The sequence below is a fragment of the Protopterus annectens genome, chromosome 14.part0 (assembly GCF_019279795.1).
Source record: "Protopterus annectens isolate FY-2018-M chromosome 14.part0, PAN1.0, whole genome shotgun sequence".
NCBI lineage: Eukaryota > Metazoa > Chordata > Ceratodontiformes > Protopteridae > Protopterus > Protopterus annectens.
Window position 1 is genome coordinate 544,264,755 of NC_056748.1, and position 21,895 is coordinate 544,286,649.

The window sequence follows — 21,895 nt, forward strand, 5'->3', positions numbered from 1 at the left end:
TCCAAATATTGAAGCATAATCACCACTCTCCAAAAGGCAAACATATGACAGTATTAAAAGAATTATTAATTAACAGAACATGCAAACAGTCATAATTTAAAAAATGTCAGTTGTTAGTTTTGATTTGGAAAAAGCATTTGGTTCTTCAAACTAGCTATACTTAATATTTTACAAATGTATGTCTTAGATAAGTTTATTGAACTTCTATCCAACTTTATAAAAATTACAACTTTTATACTAAAATAGCGAGCTTCTTATCACAGGGTAAAAGTACTAACCCAGGTGGTAAAGAAGGTTGTCCTCTGTTAATATTGCTTTTCAACATTGTCAGTGAATCATTTACTAACTTTATGAGAGCTAATAACAAAATAAAATGTTTTGAGCTCTCACTTTCATTTCATTTATCACATTATTTGTGGATAATATATTAAACAAAGAGGATATTAAAAATGGAATAATGTCCTGGAAGCCTTCTCAAAATTTGTAAAGTAACATTTAGTTCAAAAAAGAAAAAGACAGAAGTAAATTTTGATTTATCTTATTTTTTTTGGAAAAATAAACAAGCAATTTAATACTGAATGGACAATTTATGGCATTGGATATTTGGGTATATTATTACCTAATTGATTAAAGGTTACCCTACATCTTAGTTTTGATAAATTAATAAAATATTATCAAACTTTAACTCAAAGCTTGAATAGATTTTATTTTTCCTTTGATGGTAGAGTGTAGTTGATTAAGATGATTCTACTTGCTAATGTTTTCTGTGACTCAAGCCCTTTCAATAATGCTGATAAATTAATTTAGGAAAAATAAAAATTAATTTTGCATTTTCAATGACATTCAAATAAATTCAGAATTGCTTTAAAGAATGATATCTGAGCTTGGGAGGAAGAAAGCATAGGGTTCCCAGATTTGGAGTCCTGCTCTGTAGCACCCATTTTAAAAATGATAGCCTACTCGTAAATCTTTACTGTAATACAGGATGGAATCTCCCATCAGATATACGTAATATTAATAACAGTAGTTTAACTTGATTTATAAAATGTTTTATATGTAGTCATTCATTAATTCCTACTAAAAAAATACACACACACACACACACACACACACACACACACACACACATACACAGATATAAACAAAGACATGCAAAAATCAAATATTTGTTTTTTTTTTCTATTACATTTACTCCATTGGTTTCAGATGATACAAATTTAAACAATGCAATTAAAATAAAGTGAGGAGATTCTTTATACTGCTTGATTTTTTTAAAGGAGCATAAGATTATTTGTTTTTCTGATGTTGTAGCTATAAGTCAACATAACCTAACATAATCTAAATGACTAGATCATAATTCAAAATATTACAAGAGTTTTATGGGTTAAAATTCAGGAAAATATCCACAGATTATAGAGAAATATTCTTCCACTTACTAAAGTATCTTGCACAAATTGTATAAGGTAGACAGACTGAAATGGAGTGTAATCTATGCTTTATATGGCTTTTTTTCTGTCTCTTAATACCAAACTTCATAAAGGTTATTTAAAGTATATGAAAATATGTCTTTTAGTTGACTGAATGAAGATAAAAAAAAATAATAATTTTGAGAGATTATTTGGGATCTCAACCATCACTGTTTTTAGAAAATATTGTCATGGAAATTTATTCAGAGAATATAACTTACTCAAAGGTTAAGTAAGATATTTAACACTTTGGATCCAATTTGCTGGAGATTAAACAAAAAATCAGTTAAAGTAAATTGGGATCATAAATATTTTTAGTAGTGGTAACCGGAAAGCATATGGGACAAATGTGAATGAGTTTTTGAAGACACTGTTGTCTGATAACAGTCATCTTTCAAAATGTTTAATTTTACAACTACTACATATAGACCAGGATCTCAGAATGCATTGTTATGTAACATATTGGCTGTTTTACAGAAGATAATTACTAACATTGAAAGAGTAGTAGAAACAACTCTTTTAATGACTTTATTTCTTTAATCTCTGATGTATGTCAGAAGAAAATAAATTTAATTAAAATAAACTCTAATAATGCAACCTTGAGTTATAAATATTTCACAAAGCTAATTATCTTATTAGAAAAATACAGTAAGGCTAGTTAGCATATTTTCTGAATATAGTACAATTATATGTCTTTTGTGGAATTTGATTGAGGATTTTATTGATGCAATTTTGATACATTTTGTAAATAGTTGTGTTTTTAATCTGTTGATGTTTAATTACATATATAAAAAACATTTTGCTGGGAAAAATGAATAGATTTCTCTGGTAAAAATGTTTATTTATTCCAAGGCTAAACTGTATTTTGTGCTCAAATCATGTTTTGATTGTAGCAAAAAGAGGTATGATTTGTATTCTTCATAATGGCTAAAGTTATGAGAACAATATAGCCATGAAAATACTGTTTGCATAGGAAAATAAAAGGGCAATATTATATAAAAAAGACATCAAAAGGAAGAAATTCCTGTGGAGTTGTGTTGATTGGGTACATTGTAAAATATGTAAATGTTTGATTTGGTTGTTATGTTCACTTTTTTTGGAAGTTTAGCATTAAATAGTAAATATTTTTGATGGCATTCATAGGTTAGTACTAGGCTAACTGCCCTTGCGAGCCATTTTAAGCCTAGCCAGTTATCCATTGTGAGATTCAAACCTTGTACCTTGTGTTTGTAAGGCAAACACCTTAAACATTAGGCCACACTCCCAAACTTCATTGCAATAAACACATACAAAATTTTCCTTGTGAAGCCATTTAGAAAAACCACTGACTGTATGTAATTATGCTACATATTGTTGAATAAATCATGTTACTGCATCCAGGGTGATGTGGGACTTGAAAAGAAAATCATTGCTTAAATCCTTATATCTAACAATGTATTGTCTATGAAGAATTATCAGAGAAAAAGAAAAATTAAGTGCTGTTTCTAAGAATAATTATTAAAGAAGGGTCATTTTTGCTAAATGAAAATTGCCAGTTTATTGCACAGTTATCCACTATTTGTTATAAATAGTCATGTTATTTACATGTGAATAAATAACTTAGATTAATTTAAAAGTAGCAGAAAGTATATGTCATACATTAGGCCATTAAGTTTTGTTGATGTGCAGATGTCATAAATTTGTACATAAAGTTTTTTGAATTGACAAATATATTGTGGGGGATAAGGAGCTGAAAACAACAAAAAAACTCTTTTCTGTCCATTTGCCATCTTTGTGGTGTAGTATGATCTTGGCTGACTGTTTCCTAATTAACAATTTCTTTTTCTTTTTAAGCAAACCATTATGGAGACACTTGACCACAAAAACCTTGATAAAGATGTTCCGTACTTTGCAGACGTAGTGAGGTAAGAAGTCATAACTCCTAGATTCTAATAGTTGTTATTGCATATATTTTTGACATTTTACACATTTTGGAGAGTGAAATAAATCAATCTTCTTTATGTCATGAAATAATTAATTTAAACTCTTGATTAACTCATGGGTCATGTTACACTTTAATTGCTATAATAAATTGGCTAATATCTAAATATTTCAAGTAATCTATAATGATAGTGCTGCCCTGCACTCAGGTGCAAGCTCAAACTGCTATGTGTGTGGAGCAATGCAAAATATGAATTTCATTTTAGTTGCTGTGTTCCAGATTATCAAATCAATCAAATATGAAATGTTTTGCACAAAAAGTATGGCATTTTCTGAGTGTGCACCTAAAGAATTGATTATATGCACAGTAAAGAGCAATCTGGTGTAATGTGGTTTTGAATTCATAAACCTAGTCTGGAGTCAGTAAAAGACTTTGTGCCAGATTCATTAAAAGCAACATGACAGAGTGCTTTTTGGAATTCTTTAAGCAGCTATACATGGTGTACAGAGCTGCCAAACACAGATAAAACAGGTGTGATTACACTTAGAAAAAAAACATGTTAGGGGTTGCTGCTGCCATTAATGTGTTGTATGTGCAAAAGAATTTAAATCAGGGTCCTGCTGCTGCCAGATTTCAGGCAGGAAGAAGGGTGTTTAGACCCCGTTTGACTTATCATCAACTGTATGAAAGCAAAATTGTTGAGAGATACAGAGTGGACATGGAAACACTGGAGGAAATATGCAAACTCTGCCACCCCCACCTCAGACCATAGGGAAACTGGGGAGAACCCATCCCAGTGGAAACAAATGTATGTTTAGTATTATGTATACTAGCAACTGTTACTTTCCAGAGACCCACAGGGGATGTATTATGGGTGTCACAGGCATCACCCTGTATAATATTGCATCAGTTTTTAAATGCAATGCTACTACATCAAAAGGAGCATGTCTGTTTCTCATGAACCACACAGCAGAGAGTAAGACCCACACAGGAATTGTATGAAGTAGCATACTTCCCTGAACTTTTGGGGGCCCATAAATTGCACACATAGAAATAAAAGTCCCACTTGGGGTACAGGGAAGGTGGCACATCAATAGAAAATGTTTCAACTCAATAAACTGTCAGGTTGTCTGTAATGCCCAAGGGAACATCTTCACTCTCTGTGTAGGTAACCAGTCAGTTTCCTTTACTCAGACATATGGCATTCTTGTGAGCTGTATACTAGGTTTGCTAGGGGTGACACTCCTCAAGATCATCTTGTGCGGGATGAAGGTTATACACTGTAGTCTTGGTTCATGATAGGTTCATAGGTTCATAGATTAGTACTAAGCTAACTGCCCTTGCGAGCCATTTTAAGCTTAGCCAATTATCCCTTGTGAGACTCAAACCCTGCACCTTGTGTTTGTAAGGCAAACACCTTAACCATTAGGCCACCCTCCCAACCCCCATGAGAATCCTGCACAACCCCACTGAACAAGGATACAATGAGGCCCATGCTCAAACTAGGAATATCACAGAGCATGTGTTTGGATTGCTGAAATAAAGTTTCCATTGTCTAGGCACATAAGGAGGTGCACTGCACTAAGCCCAGGCACCTCTGTTGAAAAACGTACAGTCTACACCATGTTGCATAATTTAATACACCGGAAACAGCTTCAGTAAGGACAGCAATGGGCTGGACCACAGCTTCAAGAAAGACAGGCAGAGCCAGCTGCAGCAGGTACAGATAAGTCTAAGGGAGAATCATCATCTGCAGATGGTGTTGGCAGACAGAGGTGTATACAGCATGCGCTGGCTCTGGCTAAGGGGCAAAAGTTAACACACACACTCACTACCTAGCTCAAAGCCTAAGATCCGGGTTTATATCATAACATCAAAGTAGTAAAATGTTGAATGTTATAATATCGAACCCAAAACAGTGAACGCTGAAAATAGCAAAGCTGCAGAAATTGAATTCATTCCTAGGAAAGAATTCAGTGGGATGTTTCTGCCGCTTCGCTATTTTCTCCACTGTGGTGTGAAGGTTACGGACTGGGTTAAGGTAAGTGTGTGAACGGACTGGGTTAAGGTGAGTGTGGGAATGGGATAGTTAGGGACCTTAGGGTTAGGGAGCGGGTAAGGTGAGTGTGTGATAGTTAGGGCCTTAGGGTTAGGGAACGGGTAAGGTGAGTGCATGATAGTTAGGGACCTTAGGGTTTGGGAGTGGGTAAGGTGAGTGTGCAATAGGGACCTTAGGGTTAGGGAGCGGGTAAGGTGAGTGTGCTATAGTTACGGACCTTAGGGTTAGGGAGCGGGTAAGGTGAGTGTGCTATAGTTACGGACCATAAGCTTAGGGAGTGGGTAACCTGAGTGTGTGATAGTTACAGACCTTAGGGTTAGGGTTTGGGTTAAGGTAAGTGGATAGATAGTAGTGTATGTACTGTTTAGTGTAGGGTTGGAAGTAGGATTTTAAGTGTATATGTGTGGATTACTTTTTTTGGTGTGCTTGTGTTGTGTGTGTGTTTCTCGGAACAGCAAATTTTTTCCCTGGTAAAAATATTCGCTGTTCTGGGCTTTCGATTATATCACATTTTGACATTCCAAGTTCGAGCTTATGGTGTTTGATATTTCGGGATTTTGATTATGTGATGTACACCCTAAGATCCCACATACATGCAAATAGGAAAATTGATGCCTTTCAAACAGCGCATTCTTTACTTAATCATGTAATGGCTGTGTTCTGATGTCACCAGACAGGAATAACCCCCAAGTGCACAATTTGTACCTGCACTAATGGCAAGGTAAGTATAGAAGCTGTAACAAAAAATGAATATGTTTTAGGACTGATTGCTGCCATACGGAAATATGTATATGCCCCCATGCAGAGCATTTCTCTAAGGTTTATAATTATATCAGTAATATCTATTCTGCCAGATTTTTGCTATATTCATTTACATATCAAAACAGTACTGTGCATCAAGCATTTCAATTGACCATAATCTGTAAAAGAAGGATTCTGTCAATTATACCCTCATTTGCATGACTATAACAAGAAGCAAGACTGCAGTACATAAGGGTTCCATTGCCGTTATGACAACACTAACCGGAGTGAAATGAGGTTCAACAGTTATGGAAACAGTCATTCGCAAATTACTATGAACAAGAAATCAAAAAGTTTTCTTCTCACTGCATATTAATTAATGCAAGCTTGTGAATAAGCAAACATTAGTTGTCCACTGTATGCATTAGACATATATGTAATCTTAAGTTACAAAGATATGTGCAAAGGGCAGGGCACAGTCATCATCATCATTTGCATTGGGGGGGGTAGGAGAGCAACTGGTGCCAAAGAAGTGAGTATGTTATAACTGCAATATCCAATGCTGTGGAGCTCAGTCAGGTAGAAATCCACAAACAGAACACATTTTTTTTTCTGCTAAAACAGGTACAAATGCCAGACCTTGCTACATACCTACAATACAATCATCTGCAATAACTCTCTAAATATCAAATGAAATACAAACTAAAAATTGGCCAAGTAGCATTCAGTATCATACTTTTAGTAATGCAGACATATTTTATTTTGACACTGTTTTTCACTGTAAGTAGGAAGAGATGGCTTGTAGATGAGAAGATTTACTTTGATTTATATTTTGTTGTTTTACCTTTAATTTTTACTGTTATTTATTAGAAAGAGGTTTTAGACAAGGAAGCTTTAGCCTTCTCAAGAGGCCTAGTTATCTATAAAGTCACATAGAATGTAGGTAGGACAATCCAGAGCTTATCTAAACAATACTATCTTGGTTTGTGATTTATTGATCTTTATTGTTAAAACAGTACGACTGCAAGCTATAGACAGCAGAGGTTACTGTATGCATTTGCTCACGATGTAAAGGTATTAAAGCTTTTGTCTGACTTTCGGAAGTTGTACAATCAGAATAACAACTTTACTGTACTCACTTTAGTATTTAGTTGTGTATTTTTGTGTAATTTTTCTCATAGAAGTTGATTTAAGTTCTTTTTGAATTATGTGCTTACTGATTTTGATTTTCTTTTCTTCTATAATTTTTTTATTGGCTTGAAGCTGAATATGGATTCCTTAAATGAGGACGCCATTAATGATTTGCTAAAGCACAAGTATGTATAGTGTAATAAATGCTATGCATTTTTAAAGGTAACACCTGATAACACTGGTGATCTGTGTTCCTCATGTCAAAATTTGGATGATTTACTTACCATTATTACAAGTAAATCTATACCTACTGATGATGATTGTTCTTGTGCAATTAACACAGCTTGGACAACTGCTGTTACATATATTAATGACTGGACTGGTGAAATAAATAATGTTAGGCAAAGAACAAATAGAACACATTTAGGAAATGATGTGTCAACCGCTATGAAACAAGACGATGCTCCTGACAACTTTGGAATTCTGGATGCATGTATTCAGCAATATGAGGATTCAGAGTGTTTAGAAGGAAACAGAAAAGAAAGAAAGGAAGAATTTCACAACAAGTAACAGGGAAGAAAAATAAACTGATAATGGTCGGTAAAGTAAAGGGAATATGTACTAAAAATGACACTGCTTTGTTATATAACTCACAGATTACAGGGAATGATAACATTTTTCTATCAGAAAACCTTCACTCTACAGAAAAAGGCATCATTTTTCTAAAAGAGAAGGTAGAAAAAACAGGCAAGGGGCAGGTAAAAAGGAAGAAATCAAAATTAAATATGGAAGGATTAAAGAACTTTACTGTAGGAAAAAAGAAGAGAAAGACAGATGTTGACTGCATGGTTCAAGCTGTGGATGTACAAAGTCAGTTGGATGAGAACTGTATGCTTGCAAATTTAATACACAGTGAAAACAGTGGGACTAACCATAGACTGGCAGCAGTCAATAACATTGAACTGCATTTCAGTACCAAAGGTGAAAACTGACAAATTGGCCATCAATAGTTTAATGAAGACTGGCATCGTTGCACTTTCCTCAGTAGTCTCATTAGTACTGTGTGAATAAATTCAATCGGTCACACTCCTGTCTCTGTGCTTTAGTGTTTAAATGGATCACGCTTAGAGAAACAGTGCAGGTGATGTGCAGGAATCAAAACCTGTCCTCAGATCCTTGTACTGAGACAGGTCATAATAAATTGTGACACTCTTTTTTTTTGTATGAATGTGTTGATGTAGGAAACTCAAGTAATGTCACTATTGACTAAAAGTAACAGACAGATAAGTAATTTGAAATGATATAAATATTAATTGTATGTGGTGTGTGAACAATGAAAACATTTCTGCTGTTCCCTCTGCCCTTCTCCCTCCCCATGGCATTAGCTAAAGTCCTGATATTGTAACACATACAGAATAGTACTAATGTAACAATGAGATGTGAGCTGGCTGAATGTATCACTGTAATGTATAGTAGCTCTGCCCATGGCAACATATGGTTTCTCCCTTTTTCTTAATTTCTCCAAATCATTTGGGTTTCTAAAACCAAGATAAGAATGGACCCCATTCCTAAGTCAAAGTATGATTAAAGTTCATGAAATTAGTATTGTTTCAATTTTTGATGTCAGCCAGATGTGCTCTTCACAGCACCTACAATGTGCCCAGTAATGACTCCTTCTGCAATATGTATAAAGTTAAATGTATTGATAACACATTTAAATACAATTGTAGATTCTTTTTTATAAGACTCCTACTACTTTTGGAACTCTCAGGGTATCTTTCTTCCACATTGCTTTTGTTTCTGCCTGCAAATCCTGATAGTTTATGTCTTTGTGGCTCTCTGTATGCACGACACTATAGTCAATGGGTGTAGTGATTTCAGTGATCAGTGCTACTTTTGTCTTCTTTTCACGGACCACTATATATAGTTTTCTTGCATCTATCTTTTGAACTGTTGGTAAAGGGTTATGCCATGTGATGTAGACTTCATGATTTTCTATGATGCTTTGTGCCTCATGTTTCAGTGTTTTTCAACTACTTCAGTATTATAATGTTTGCACAATCCCCAGTGCAACAGTCTTGCCACATTATTATGCCTCTCAGTTTACAGTCCATCTGCCATAAGTATATAACAACCATCAACAAGGTGTGCGACAGTTTCCAATTCTGTTTTACAAAACATACATATGTCTATTTCTCCCACATGTTCAATGGACTTTGTAAACCACCGTGTACATACCCCACAGTCTTGGGCCACCAATATTAACCTTTCATCTTTTGGTTTGAATTTGCCTCTCCTTAACCATTCCTGCATTCAGTCCTGATGAGCAGGAGGTTCTTCCAGGAGTTTTCTATGCTTGCAACTACATTTATGCATTTTTCACATTTCTTGCCTTCTCATCTGATCCTTCACTTTATATTCTTTCTTTTGTTTTTTTTTTTTTTTTTTTGCACATTCAGTTGCTGTCTGATTTTTAAGTACTTCTGCTTCTTGATTTCCATTCCTGCTTGACGACAATATACTTCTGCTAGATTAAGAAGGGAAGTCATTTTAGATTTATTTTCCTCATGTTTCAAAACATTCACTACATTTGGATCTTGTGAGGTCAGTAGATATGTGTGGACTCCCACTATTGCAGATCTATACATGTAATTAATTTAAAGGAGGCCCATCCCTCCTTCAGAATGAGGAATCTATAATCTTGGTATGCACTGATTTTTATAAATCATTTGGTGAGCATGAAGCATTTCCTATTTAATCTATCCAACATATTTTGGGGCCAGTCAATCACTCCAAAACTATAAATTAGGATAGCAAGAGCAAATTGGTTTATAGCTTGGATTTTCTTCTTAGATGTCAATGCTGTGTTCAGGATTAATTTAAGTCTTCTAAAGTACTCCTTACTAAGTTTTTTTTCACATTTGTTCATGTTTTATTGTTGATCCTTCATAAATTCCCAAATATTTATACACTTCCTCTTGCTCAAGTTCTTTTATATCACATTCTTGTCCCAAACTGATGTCTTCTTGATGCTGCAGTTTTCTGCTTTAAAGGTTGCTTCTGCACATTTTTAAGAACAAATTACATTCTTCTATCATCTGAAAAAGGTTTACACAACTTGCAGTTGTAATTTCAGTTTCTTATCTGATGAGCTATACAGTTTCAAATCATCAACAAAGAGAAGATGAGAAGTCTTTATACTTTGTTGTTTTCTAGAAGCCAAATTTATAGCCATGGCCTAAGCTGTTTAGTAACAGCTTAATAGATTAAGGGCAAGACAGAATAGCAGCAGTGACAAAGAGTCACCCTAGAATATCCCTCTTTGAATTTTTAGGGTTCCCTTTAAATCAGCGAATGCTTAAAATAGCGAATGCTGATTTATCGACCCATTAAGAGCAAAATCTTAAAATCCCGATGACACGAAACAGTGATTTTTTTTTTCCTCAGGGAAAAAAAATCGCTGGGCCGTTTTTGGGACTTTGCCATTTCCTCCACTGTGGTGCGACATTGGAGTTGGTATAATGAAGTGCGGGGGGGGGGGTGAAGCCCCCCACTTTAATTTGTGTTTTGAACTTTTTTTTTTTTTTTGTGGAACAGCGATTTTTTTTTTTCCCTGGGAAGAAAAAATTGCTGTTCTGTGTCTTTGAGATTTTAAGGTTTAGTTTTTAATGGGTCGATAAATCAGCTCTTGCTATTTTAAGCATTCACTGATTTAATATAGACCCGGATTTTTATCCCTGGAATAATAATTTGTCCTTTATTATGGCTTAATTGCAAAGTGGTCTGCCACTGTTTCATGGTCTCTGTAATGTAGTTGGTCAGTGTAGGATGTATCTTATACATTTTTAAGCACTCTTTTAGCAATGAATGTAGAATACTATCAATTTTTTTTTAGTCAATCCATGCCATACTTAAATTCTTCCCCTTTTTACAATTCTCCACTATGAATTTATTTAACAGCAAATGATCCTTTTTTCCAGATGACTTTCTTCTATTATCCTTTTGTTCTATTGCCATAATTGAGTTTTCTTCTAAATGACTATAGACTCTCTCGGCATCAATTCCAGTGGATAGTTTATACATTGTCAGAAGGCAAGTTATTGATATATAATTTTTAGGGCAGCTTGCAGGTTCATTGTTAAGTAGGAGCATTGTTTCTCCTGTTATTAGCTAGGTTGGTTTCTGTTTGGGGTGCGCTAATAAATAGTTCTTACTCATGACTAAATCTTCATGCAAAGATGCTAATACTTTTAACCAGAAATTAGGTACTGTATCTGGGCCTGTGGTTTTCCAATTTGAGGCTTTTCTTATCTTTGTTTCAATTTCTCTAGCTGTTACTTCATCCCATTTCATATTCTCTACCTTTAAAATTCTTATTCTTTATTTTATTTCTTCTATCCATTTAGGAACTTTATGTTCCACAGGATCTTCATTAATACTTCTCCAAAATGTATTTATTTTTTTTTCTAGTGGTCTTTCAATTCCTTTTACCTTGTTTCCCAGTTCTTCATAAAACTTTTTTGGGTCATCAATAAATTACTTATTTTGTACTTTTCCTTTATATTTATCTGAGTATCTTCTATGTTTTTCTGCTTGTGCTGATATTTTTAGTTTGTTATTTGTGATAGTGCATGATAGATCCTGATCTGTTCTAATACTGTGCATTGCTTTTATCACACCTGTCTTTCTAAGTATTTTTGTTGATCTCTTCCCTCTTCTATACTCTTCTAACAGTGATGCTTCTTGTCTTAACTGCTTTACAAGTTTTCTCTGTTCGATATTTCCGTGATGGTATTCGATTTCTCCTCTTCCTGTCCCTCACTACCCTGTGTTCTTGTGATAGAACTTTATCAGTTATTAATTTAGCTGCACAGTAATATATCCTGCTTACTTCTGTTGTATCCCATGTATCTGTATGGACGTTCTTAATTATTGTGTTCATTTGTTTTATCAAAGTCTGACATTTTGGGATTCATAGACCTTCTGCAGAATTTTTCTTTCATTGATCTAAATATGTCTATCGATTTCTATTAAGTCAAGCAACTCTTCTCTAACCTTGTTTTCTTCTAAACTGAGGGAACATTTTTGCAGAATGATTCATTTCATGTGTCTTCAGGTTGTTATTGCCCAAAAGCTGTTTGAATACTCCTGATAAATATTGCCTTCTGCAATTGCTTGTTGATTTGGCAGTGCAAAATTCACTTTCATGGCTTAAGGAAAAAATGATAAATTTAGTTTACACAGCCATACATAGCACAAACCAGATTGGCACCATTGCACAGTTGTCAGCAGTCTGGATAGTATTCAGGGAAGAAAATACACATGACAGGTAACTTTCTCTGTGGCACATGGTGTAAGTCAGTATTACTAACAGCAGGTGTTCATTTGTCTGTCCACTTTCACTTTATTTGTTGTTAAGTACAACTCTGATAATTTGTTCCCAAAGTACATGACTGATGTTGCAAGGAGATGTGAGAAGAATGAATGATGTCCTTCTATTCATATGCTGCTGTATCCATTACATGTGGGACTCTGCCTTCGGTTGACTCTTACATCCGGCCATTTTACAGAAGATGAATGCTACTGCGAAGGTACATGCAATGGCCTGCATTACTCAGAGTACGTTGGCCATAAATGGACATTGGGTATAAAGCAAATGTCAGTACGCACCTACCTCAGGACTTTTCTGTTGCCTGTTTGACTGCCAGCTCTGGTCATCACTCACTTGGAAAAGTGACCTTGTGCTTGTCTGTGTTCAGATAAGTATCAAGTAGGGTTTTTTGTTATTTTCTTGCTACTGTGTTGTGGGTTAATGTCAAGTAGAAAGGGGAAGTGTTGGTGTGGAAGGCAAATTCCACATAAAGACTCACATGACCTCTGTTTGTTCTGTCTATGCCCAGACCACAATCATACCTTTTGCAGGATCTGTAAGGCCCTTTTTCCTAAGACTCACTGCTCTTATACTGTAGTTAGAGAACCAGCATCTGAAACACTTAACTAGAGACATGGACCCAACATTAGGAACCTCAGAGGAGCTCCTGACAATAAAGGTCAAGAAGCCTTGGCCTGAAATTACAACTGCACCCTCTCTTCTGATCTTACCTCTCGAGGCCGATGAAGACCTAGAAACTGAGTGACTGAGTCAGAATCCGCAGACCTTCCACTGACAGGTACCTGGGGGAAGCCATTAAGGAGGCTACCAGCACGTCTCAGAAGGAATCGCAGGTGTCTGACCCAGGTGCTGAGGAGGGAACCATGGCTTATTATCTCCGAAGGCCCACATGGGGTTTTGCAAACTGTCGTCCATGAAGACGTTCTGTCAGATGTAGTAGAGAGTCGTCCAACGTCTGGTCTTCCTACTCTTCATCGCATTTTAGACATCTCTGCATCAGAAGGCCCCAAAAATAAGAAACAAAAGACCAAACATACTGTATGCCATCAGATCAAGTCCATGACTGGCAGGCCTTTTCCCAAGGCCTATTTAATGCCTTCATGGCCTTATGCCAGACAGCTGTGCTTGTCCAAGTCCCTTCATCCTCCACTACAATTTTAGGCTTTTGGATGATGTCTTCTCTGAGGAGGAGGAATCTTTAGGGGATGAGTTCCTTACTTAAACCTCTCACATTGCCTCCCCTATGGGGTACGCTTTTCTAGAGGAGAAGTCAAATGGTACTGATTCCCCTAGGGAAGACATCACCTTTGGGGAGACATTTGTCCAAATGAAGGGCGTTTCTAAGTGGGACTGCAGTCAGGAGACCCAAAAGAAGTATTATGACCTCTTGCAGATGGAGTGCCCTAAACCGTCTGCTGTTCGCCCTGTCCATCCTGCTTTTTTGGATGCTTTCCTGCCAGCTTCAAAAGCTCCAGTTTCCCCACCCCCTGCACCAAAGTGCCCTGACAGCTTTTATAAAGTCTCTGAAGATGCCAGATTGCTCTTCAAGGCCCTTTCTTCAGACCCATCTACTATTTATGTTGCTGTAGATAAAACATCAAAACTTCTTCCCTCCACTTCCTTACTCTCCTCAGATAAAGAAAGCAGAATCGTGCAAAGATTGGGCAAAAAAGTCTATACCTCTGCTACCTTAGCTGTGAGAGCCATAAACTATCAGACACATATGGTCAAATATTCCCTGGCCCTTCTGACAGATGCTATTAAACTTTTAGGTGAATTACCTGATTCCCCCAATAAGGCCAAAATAACTAGCCTATTGAATTCCTGCAACCAGGTTACTAGACACTCGCTATGATGTAGTGGAGGCGTCAGCAAGGGTAACTGCTTCAGGGTCAGTCATCTGGAGATATTCCTGGCTCAGGCTACAGCCTTTGCCAGATGATATCAAAACAAAACTAAATGGATGCACCCTTAGGTAACAAGGCCTTGTTTGGTTCAGCCATGGCAGAGCTCTTTAAGGCCTTTCAGGCAAAGGGGAAAGAGCTTCAGAACCTCAGGCCCATTTTTGTGTCTCCTGTTCCCCATTTCCAGAGGAACTACCTGGCCAGAACCACTTTTGTGAGAAGACCTTCTAAATACATGTCCTCCAAAGGGAAAAAAGATTCCAGGAAGCAGACCCCTTCCAGGTCTTCTCCCTCTACACCTGCTCAAAAGCAGTCCTTTCAGCCCAAACCTGGTAGTCTGTGAATACCAGGCCTTAAGCCCAACTACCCCCTCTCCCTGCATCTCTCCCTATCCATTCGTGCTTGGAATGAGATTACCCAGGACTCTTGGGTTCTCTCAATCATAAAACAAGGTTATTTCATGGTGTGGGAGTCCAAACCAACTTTCAAAGGCATTGCTCAACCCCCTCAAGACCAAATGGCTTCCTTTCCTCCAGTCCTGAAGGCCATCCTCTCTCAAAGCACTATTCAAGAGGTACCCCAAAATGTAAGAGGGAAAGCATTTTCCTCCAGGATGTTTCTGGTTTCCAGGAAGGAAGGTTCCTGGAGACCTATCTTGGATTTGTCCCATCTGAATACCTTTCTGAATGTCCCATTTTTGGATGCTGACTCTTTGTACTCTCCTTCACCTGATTTCCCTCAATCATACATGGTGTCCTTAGAAATAAAGGATGCCTATCTGTACATCCCACGCCACCTTTTCTTCAGGAAATTCCTTAACCTTTCAGTGTTCTACACATCTTCAGTTCTGTGATTTGCCATTTGGTCACTCAACAGCCCCCAGGGTGTTCACAAATTGTTTATCCCCAGTTATTGCCTTCACCAGAATGCAGGGGATTCAACTTTTCCCTTATCTGGACAATATCCTCATCCGGGCATCATCCCCACAGCTGGTTCAACTGCACCTGGACTACACCATCTCCCTACTGAGAGGCTTGGGGTTTACCATAAACCTTCACAAATCTTCTCTGACCCCTTCCCAGGACTCTCTTCTCTCTCTACACTGGCCCATACATGTGAAAGTGTTGTTCAGCTGTTCTCCAGGTGTATCAGAGCTACAGTTGTGGCAACCTGGTTCATAAGGTGTATATGTGCCCATATGCTGTGCTAGTATTGGCATGTAGCAGTATTTGTGCCATGTATTGGGGTGAGTTATCTTTATGTGTTCACAGGTTTCAGTAGTAAGGGATCCAGCACAACATATTGCCGTGTTCCTCAGTTCAGTGGGTCACCTGTAGCTGACAATGATAGCACCATGCACCTGGCACAGTCTTCTAATAGTGACATTATCATCAGTACTATCACTGGAGGATATGTGCACACCCCCTTGCATATGAGATAATAGTGGGGGAAAATAATGGATTTCCAACATAGAAAAGCAAACCAAAAATAAATAAATAAATAAAAATGCAACCTGGCCAGTAGTCAATATCCAAAATCTAAAACAAACAAAAAAATGCACACTCAGGAATGGAAATCTTGTGAATTTATTTTCAACTTCCAGTTAAACTCTTGACTGGAAGTTGAAAATAAATTCATGAGATTCTCACTTTTGAGTGTTTTTTTTTTTTTTAAGTTCTCCTGTATTTAGCATTAGACATCCTGTCCATGTTAACCATGCTCAAAATGCACAGGAGTAACCTCCACATATCGGATTTGTGAGCTGCAATGTCTCCCCAAGGTGCACACACGTACTATAGTGAAGCAGTATATAGATGACCATTGCACTGATGACTCCAGGTAATTTCCTTTCCTGAGTATTACACTTGACAGAAGTTACCTGATGTGCATGTCAGTGTTGCAGCTACTATGTACACCATTGCAGAGATTATGATTTCTCTGCTTGACCCTCACGAGGAAGTATAGTCACTGCAAGAACAGTGGAATAATGTACACAACATGCAGAGTGACATGGCATATAGAGACCTGTAGTAAACACATCTCCAGAGGGTGGTGGCCTAATTGATATCCATTAGTACATCCATAGACATAACGGAAAATGCCCACCATGTCTTTGCTAGTGTCCAGATGTGTGGTGCAGTGCTACAGACCAAGCATTCACAGATAATGCATAGTGTTTTAGTGACTGCATCATTGTTACCACAGGGCATGGCTTCACCCATTCCCTAGGAGTGAACACTGTCATGGTCATGGGGGACTCGCATCTGACCCTCATCTTTACTCCACTGAAAGGACACCTGACTGAGCCAGCCACTGTAGCTGCCATATATCTACACTATCCCCATCCTCTGTTAGCCTACTGAGGGCACTGCCCATGTTTGGCCATCCTCTGGGGGTCATGGATGCCATCTATATGGGACACAGTGGTATTCCCTACCAAAGTACTCCACCATTCCTCATACAGGAGGCATCCAGCCCCAACAATACAAGGCCATGCACGGCCAACATTCACACCCAGGAAGCCATTGAAGTTCCACACCAGCAAAGGAGGATGTGATTCCCTCATGACATGTGTGGTTTCCCTTACCCTTACCCTTACTCCTGTAGTAGCACTGCTGTCCTGTGACTCTTTGCCACACTCTAAATATGGAAGTCACAATGACTTTGCTGCCCCCTTTCCCCTGGCCTGTGTCAATAAGGTAATATCTGATGAATAGTCTGGCTGGTCAGTATACTGTAATGCAGAGCCTGGGTTTGTTAATGCATGCATTAGTTTTTCTCTGTGTTGTCCTTGTCGTGGCCCATTACTGTGAATCAGGTACTACCTCTGTGCCAGTGCTGTAACATGTGGCTGCAGCCAGTTTCTGCAATGACTTTGCACCCGTCTACTCTAATGTCTGTGAGGCTGTACTGTACTGTAGTCCTCTGAACTTGCACCTGCAAGAAAAAAAAATGGCAGTCCCCTGTGTGGCTGTGGCAACTCATTCTAGAGATATGCATATTTTGTCTGCTTTTGCACAGAAAATCTTGAAAAAATCAGTTTCTGCACTTCCAGTTGAAGGTACAATAGCTTATAGTAGACACAAGTTACTATAAATTAAACAGTTGACAGCTACATGTTGTTGGTTGGATGCCTTGAAGTCTGCAGAGTATTTGGGCCTACTACTTGCACAGAGCTACAACAGCTGGGTATTTTAACTTTTCACACTCTAATGTACCTGAAACTGACAGAACAGTTTTCTGGAATATGCTGGACAAGAAAAAAAGAGAAGGAGAGGTCAGAGAACAAGGAAAAGAAGTTGCAGAGCAAGTACTGATGTAAAGTTCAAAGCATCCCCCTACAGGCCTGTACTGCCAACTATACTGCTAGCTAATGTGAGATCACTGGATTGCAAGATGGACTACTTGAGACTGGAAGTCTCCAACAAGGACAAGTTGAGAAATACTTGTTTATTTTTGATTACTAAGATGTGCTTGCATGACAAGATAAATGATAGTGCAGTAAACTTAGAGAATTTTACGTTGTTTTGTGAAGACAGAAAACATACACTGTGTGGAAAGGCCAGAGCAGGTGGAGTCTGCATCTATGTTAACAAAAGATGGTGCAGCAACTGTGAAATCATACTGTCACACTGCTGTGAGAACTTACAGTTCCTGTCCATTAAATGTAGACCATTTTACTTGCCCAGGGAGCTGACTTGGGTCATTGTAGCAGTAGTGTATATCCCCCATACCACTGGGGCTCTAAATAAACTATGCAATCACATGGCTGAGTGCAGAGCAAATATCCTGACATTGTACATGTGGCAGCTGATGACTTTAATAAAGCAGATATGAAAGCAGTACTCCCACACCACCATCAGTATGTGGACGTTCCTACAAGGGGTGATAATATCCTGGACAAGGTGTACATAAACTTAAAGAAAGCTTATAAGGCAGTGCAGCTTCCAGAAATGGGAAACTCTGACTATTATACCATCTTGCTATCGCCAGCTTACAAACCTGCACTGGTTAGAGAGAAACCCACAAAGAAACAAATCAGGGTATGGCTTGAGGAGGCTATGGAGGCCCTCCAAGACTGCTTTGAAAAAAACATCTGGGATATGTTCAAGGAGGCAGCCACAGTGAATCATCATCTGAACATTGATGAATATACTGAGGTAGTGATGGCATACATTTCAAACTGTGCTGATGGGATAAAAAACACCAAGAGTATCACTATTAGAGCTAACCAGAAGCCATGGCTCACCCCTAAGGTATATGAGCTTCTGAAGGAGAGAAATGCAGCTTAAAGGGCTAAGGACGAAGCAGCGCTAAGTGTAGCAAGAGGTTATCTGAGGAGGGGTATAAAGGAGGCTAAGAGGGAGTATGGCAGAAAGGTACAGAGCCACTTTGAAGACATGAAGGATGTAAGGAGACTATGGCAAGGCATACAGGAGATCACTGACTACAAAATCAGGTCAGCACAGTATGAGGACAGCATCACATTCCTGGACATCTTCTTTGGTAGATTTGAGGAAAGAAACAACAGGTTGGCAGTAAAGCTACTCACTGATGAGTAGGATGCAGTACTCGGCCTCAGCACAGAGAAGGTAAGAAGAAAGCTAAGGAGTCTGAACCCCAGAAAGGCTGCTGGCCCAGACAACATACTGGGCAAGATGTTAAAAAGCTCTGCTGATCAACTATGCACGGTACTCATGGAAATATTTAACACCTCTCTTGCCATGGCAGAAGTGCCCCTCATGCTACAAGGAAACTAGCATCATCCCACTACCTATGAAAACTACTCCCTCCAACCCTATTAACTACAGACCAGTCACTCTGACATCCACTGTTATGAAGTGTTTTGAGCGGCTGATCAAAAAGCATCTTTCATCATGCCTACTTCCTGATTTTGACCCTCTGCAATTTGTGTACAGAGCTAACGGATCCACGGCTGATGCCATATCAGTAACACTACACATCTCCCTTGAGAATTGAGAGGGCAAAGACAACTATGTGTGGATGCTGTTCATAAACTTCAGCTCTGCATTTAGTACGGTGGTACCAATGTTGCTGATAGAAAAACTGGCAGATTTAGGAATCAGTAAACATCTCTGTAACTGGATCCTGGACTTCCTGATTGAGAGACCACAGAGGGTGTGTTCAGGTAAGAACACATCAAAGTGCATCACGATTAACACTGGGTTTCCACAGGGATGTGTTCTTAGCCCACTGTTATTCAAGATCCTGACCCTCAGCCTATGCTAAGCACAAGTCCAACCATATCATCAAGTTTGCTGATGACACCACTGTCATGGGGCTTATCACAAAGGAGGATAAAAGGGTGTACAGAGATAAGGTGGCATCTCTGATCAGTTGGTACAAGGGAAACAACCTTGACCTGAATGTAAGCAAGACTAAAGAGATTATCGTTGACTTCAGGAAAAGGAGAACAAACCATCCAGTGCTCAGGATCAATGATGAGAGTGTGGGAAGGGTTAAGAGTATGAAATTCCTGGGTATACACATATCAGAGGATCTGTTGTGGTTGGGACACACCAGCCATCTAGTCAAGAAAGCACATCAATGCCTCCACTTTTAAAGAAGGATGAAAAAAGCTAAGCTTCCTCTTCATATTCTCTCCACCTTCTGTAGAGGTGCAATAGAGAGCATCCTCACCTGCAGCTTCACAGTGTGGTTTGGAAGCTGCACAGTTACAGAAAGGAAGGAGCTACAAAGAGTGGTGAGGGTTGCAGGGAACGTAACAGGTTCCAGTCTTCCATCTATACATCTTTATTCTGCAAGAAGCATCTGAAAGGCCACCAAAATAATACAGGACAACATGCATCCTGTGCATGGACTGTTTAAGCAACTGGCATCAGGCAGGAGATATTGCAGCATCCGCTGCAGGACTACAAGATCCAGTAACAGGTTCTACCCTACAGTGATTAGACTGAACTGAGGCACTAGTCCCAGGGGTCTGGACACATAATAAGTCAGTTTTTATTTATTTGTGGAATATATACTTACATATATTCCAAGTAAGTGCAACATATATTTATTATATCCATAGTCAGTATTATTTAACTCACTCAAGTGCAATATTGGACAAATAACTTAGGCATTTCAATCTGTAGTGTCTTTTGTATTACTTTAAATAGGGTAGTTAATTTAACTCAAAGGGCAGTATCCTTTTCGTATATGAGTGTTGTCTCTGCTTTTTATTGCATGTATTGGGAGTAGTATTGTAATTGTTAGTTATAGTTATTCCTCTATTTGTATATGCTGTTTCACTTTCCTTTGTAATCTCAAGAATTAAGCTGATGCACTATATTTTGTTTAGGCTACACGTGTGTAGTTGTAAATGACAATAAAATTTACTTTGACTTTCATACTGCCATAATGTGTAATATGGCATAGCTCATGTACATGTCACTGCATTTCTCAGATGTGTCTTATAATCTGCCACCAGATATATCCAGGCAGTAGAAGCAAGCCTTCATGAGTCTAATCACATGTTCAGTAGTATCCTGATTTGGGTCTGCAACAGCAAGAAGTCATATATATAATATATATACATATGTGTGTGGGTGTGTGTGTGTGCGTGTGTGTGTGTGTATATATATATATATATATATATATATATATATATATATATATATATATATATATATATATATATATATATATATATATATATATATATATATATAAAACCAATAAAATAGCCAACACAGCCACCATGGCCAGGGTATCACAAATTCAACACTATTTAAAAAGCAAAAAAATGTATTAATAGGATAAGTGCTTTTGGATCAACTGATCCTTCATCATATCCATTCACATAAAAAGCTTCTAAAGAATTTAAGTAGTAAAATCTAGCCAATCAACATACTATTCCATGACAACATCCTTTACATCATAAAGACATTAGACACTCCTCCTTAGCCTTATCCCTTTCAGTGCAGGTTTCACAAGGAGATAGGCATTCAACCCCAGAGGTTTGTATGCCTGCAGCCTACCAGTCCAAGTCATTTCAGCTTTCTCCACCACATTACCAATATCCACCTCCTCTTTTATTAATTAGAATACTTTGTATCACCCTAAAATAAAAACAGTATCCATTATTTTCTAAAATATGCTTATAGAGTGGATTTTTCACATCATGCAGTCTGATGTCACTCATATGCTTGGACACCCTTTCCTTTTATTGCCTAGTGGTTTCACCCACATAAAAAGAATCACAAGAGTCACATGTGGCCATATAGACTATATTTCTACTAGTATAGTCCGCATACC

At 37.9% G+C, this 21,895-nt stretch overlaps 1 protein-coding gene across 2 annotated transcripts in view; it reads left to right on the forward strand.

The window, feature by feature from the left end:
- Positions 1-21,895, forward strand: part of PTS (6-pyruvoyltetrahydropterin synthase) — a 364,058-nt gene that overhangs the window by 302,977 nt on the left and 39,186 nt on the right. For both annotated transcript variants that reach the window (XM_044056291.1, XM_044056292.1), the window contains one exon: positions 3,300-3,370. In XM_044056291.1, coding sequence (XP_043912226.1) covers positions 3,300-3,370 — 71 coding nt within the window. The remainder of the gene's footprint in view (positions 1-3,299; positions 3,371-21,895) is intronic.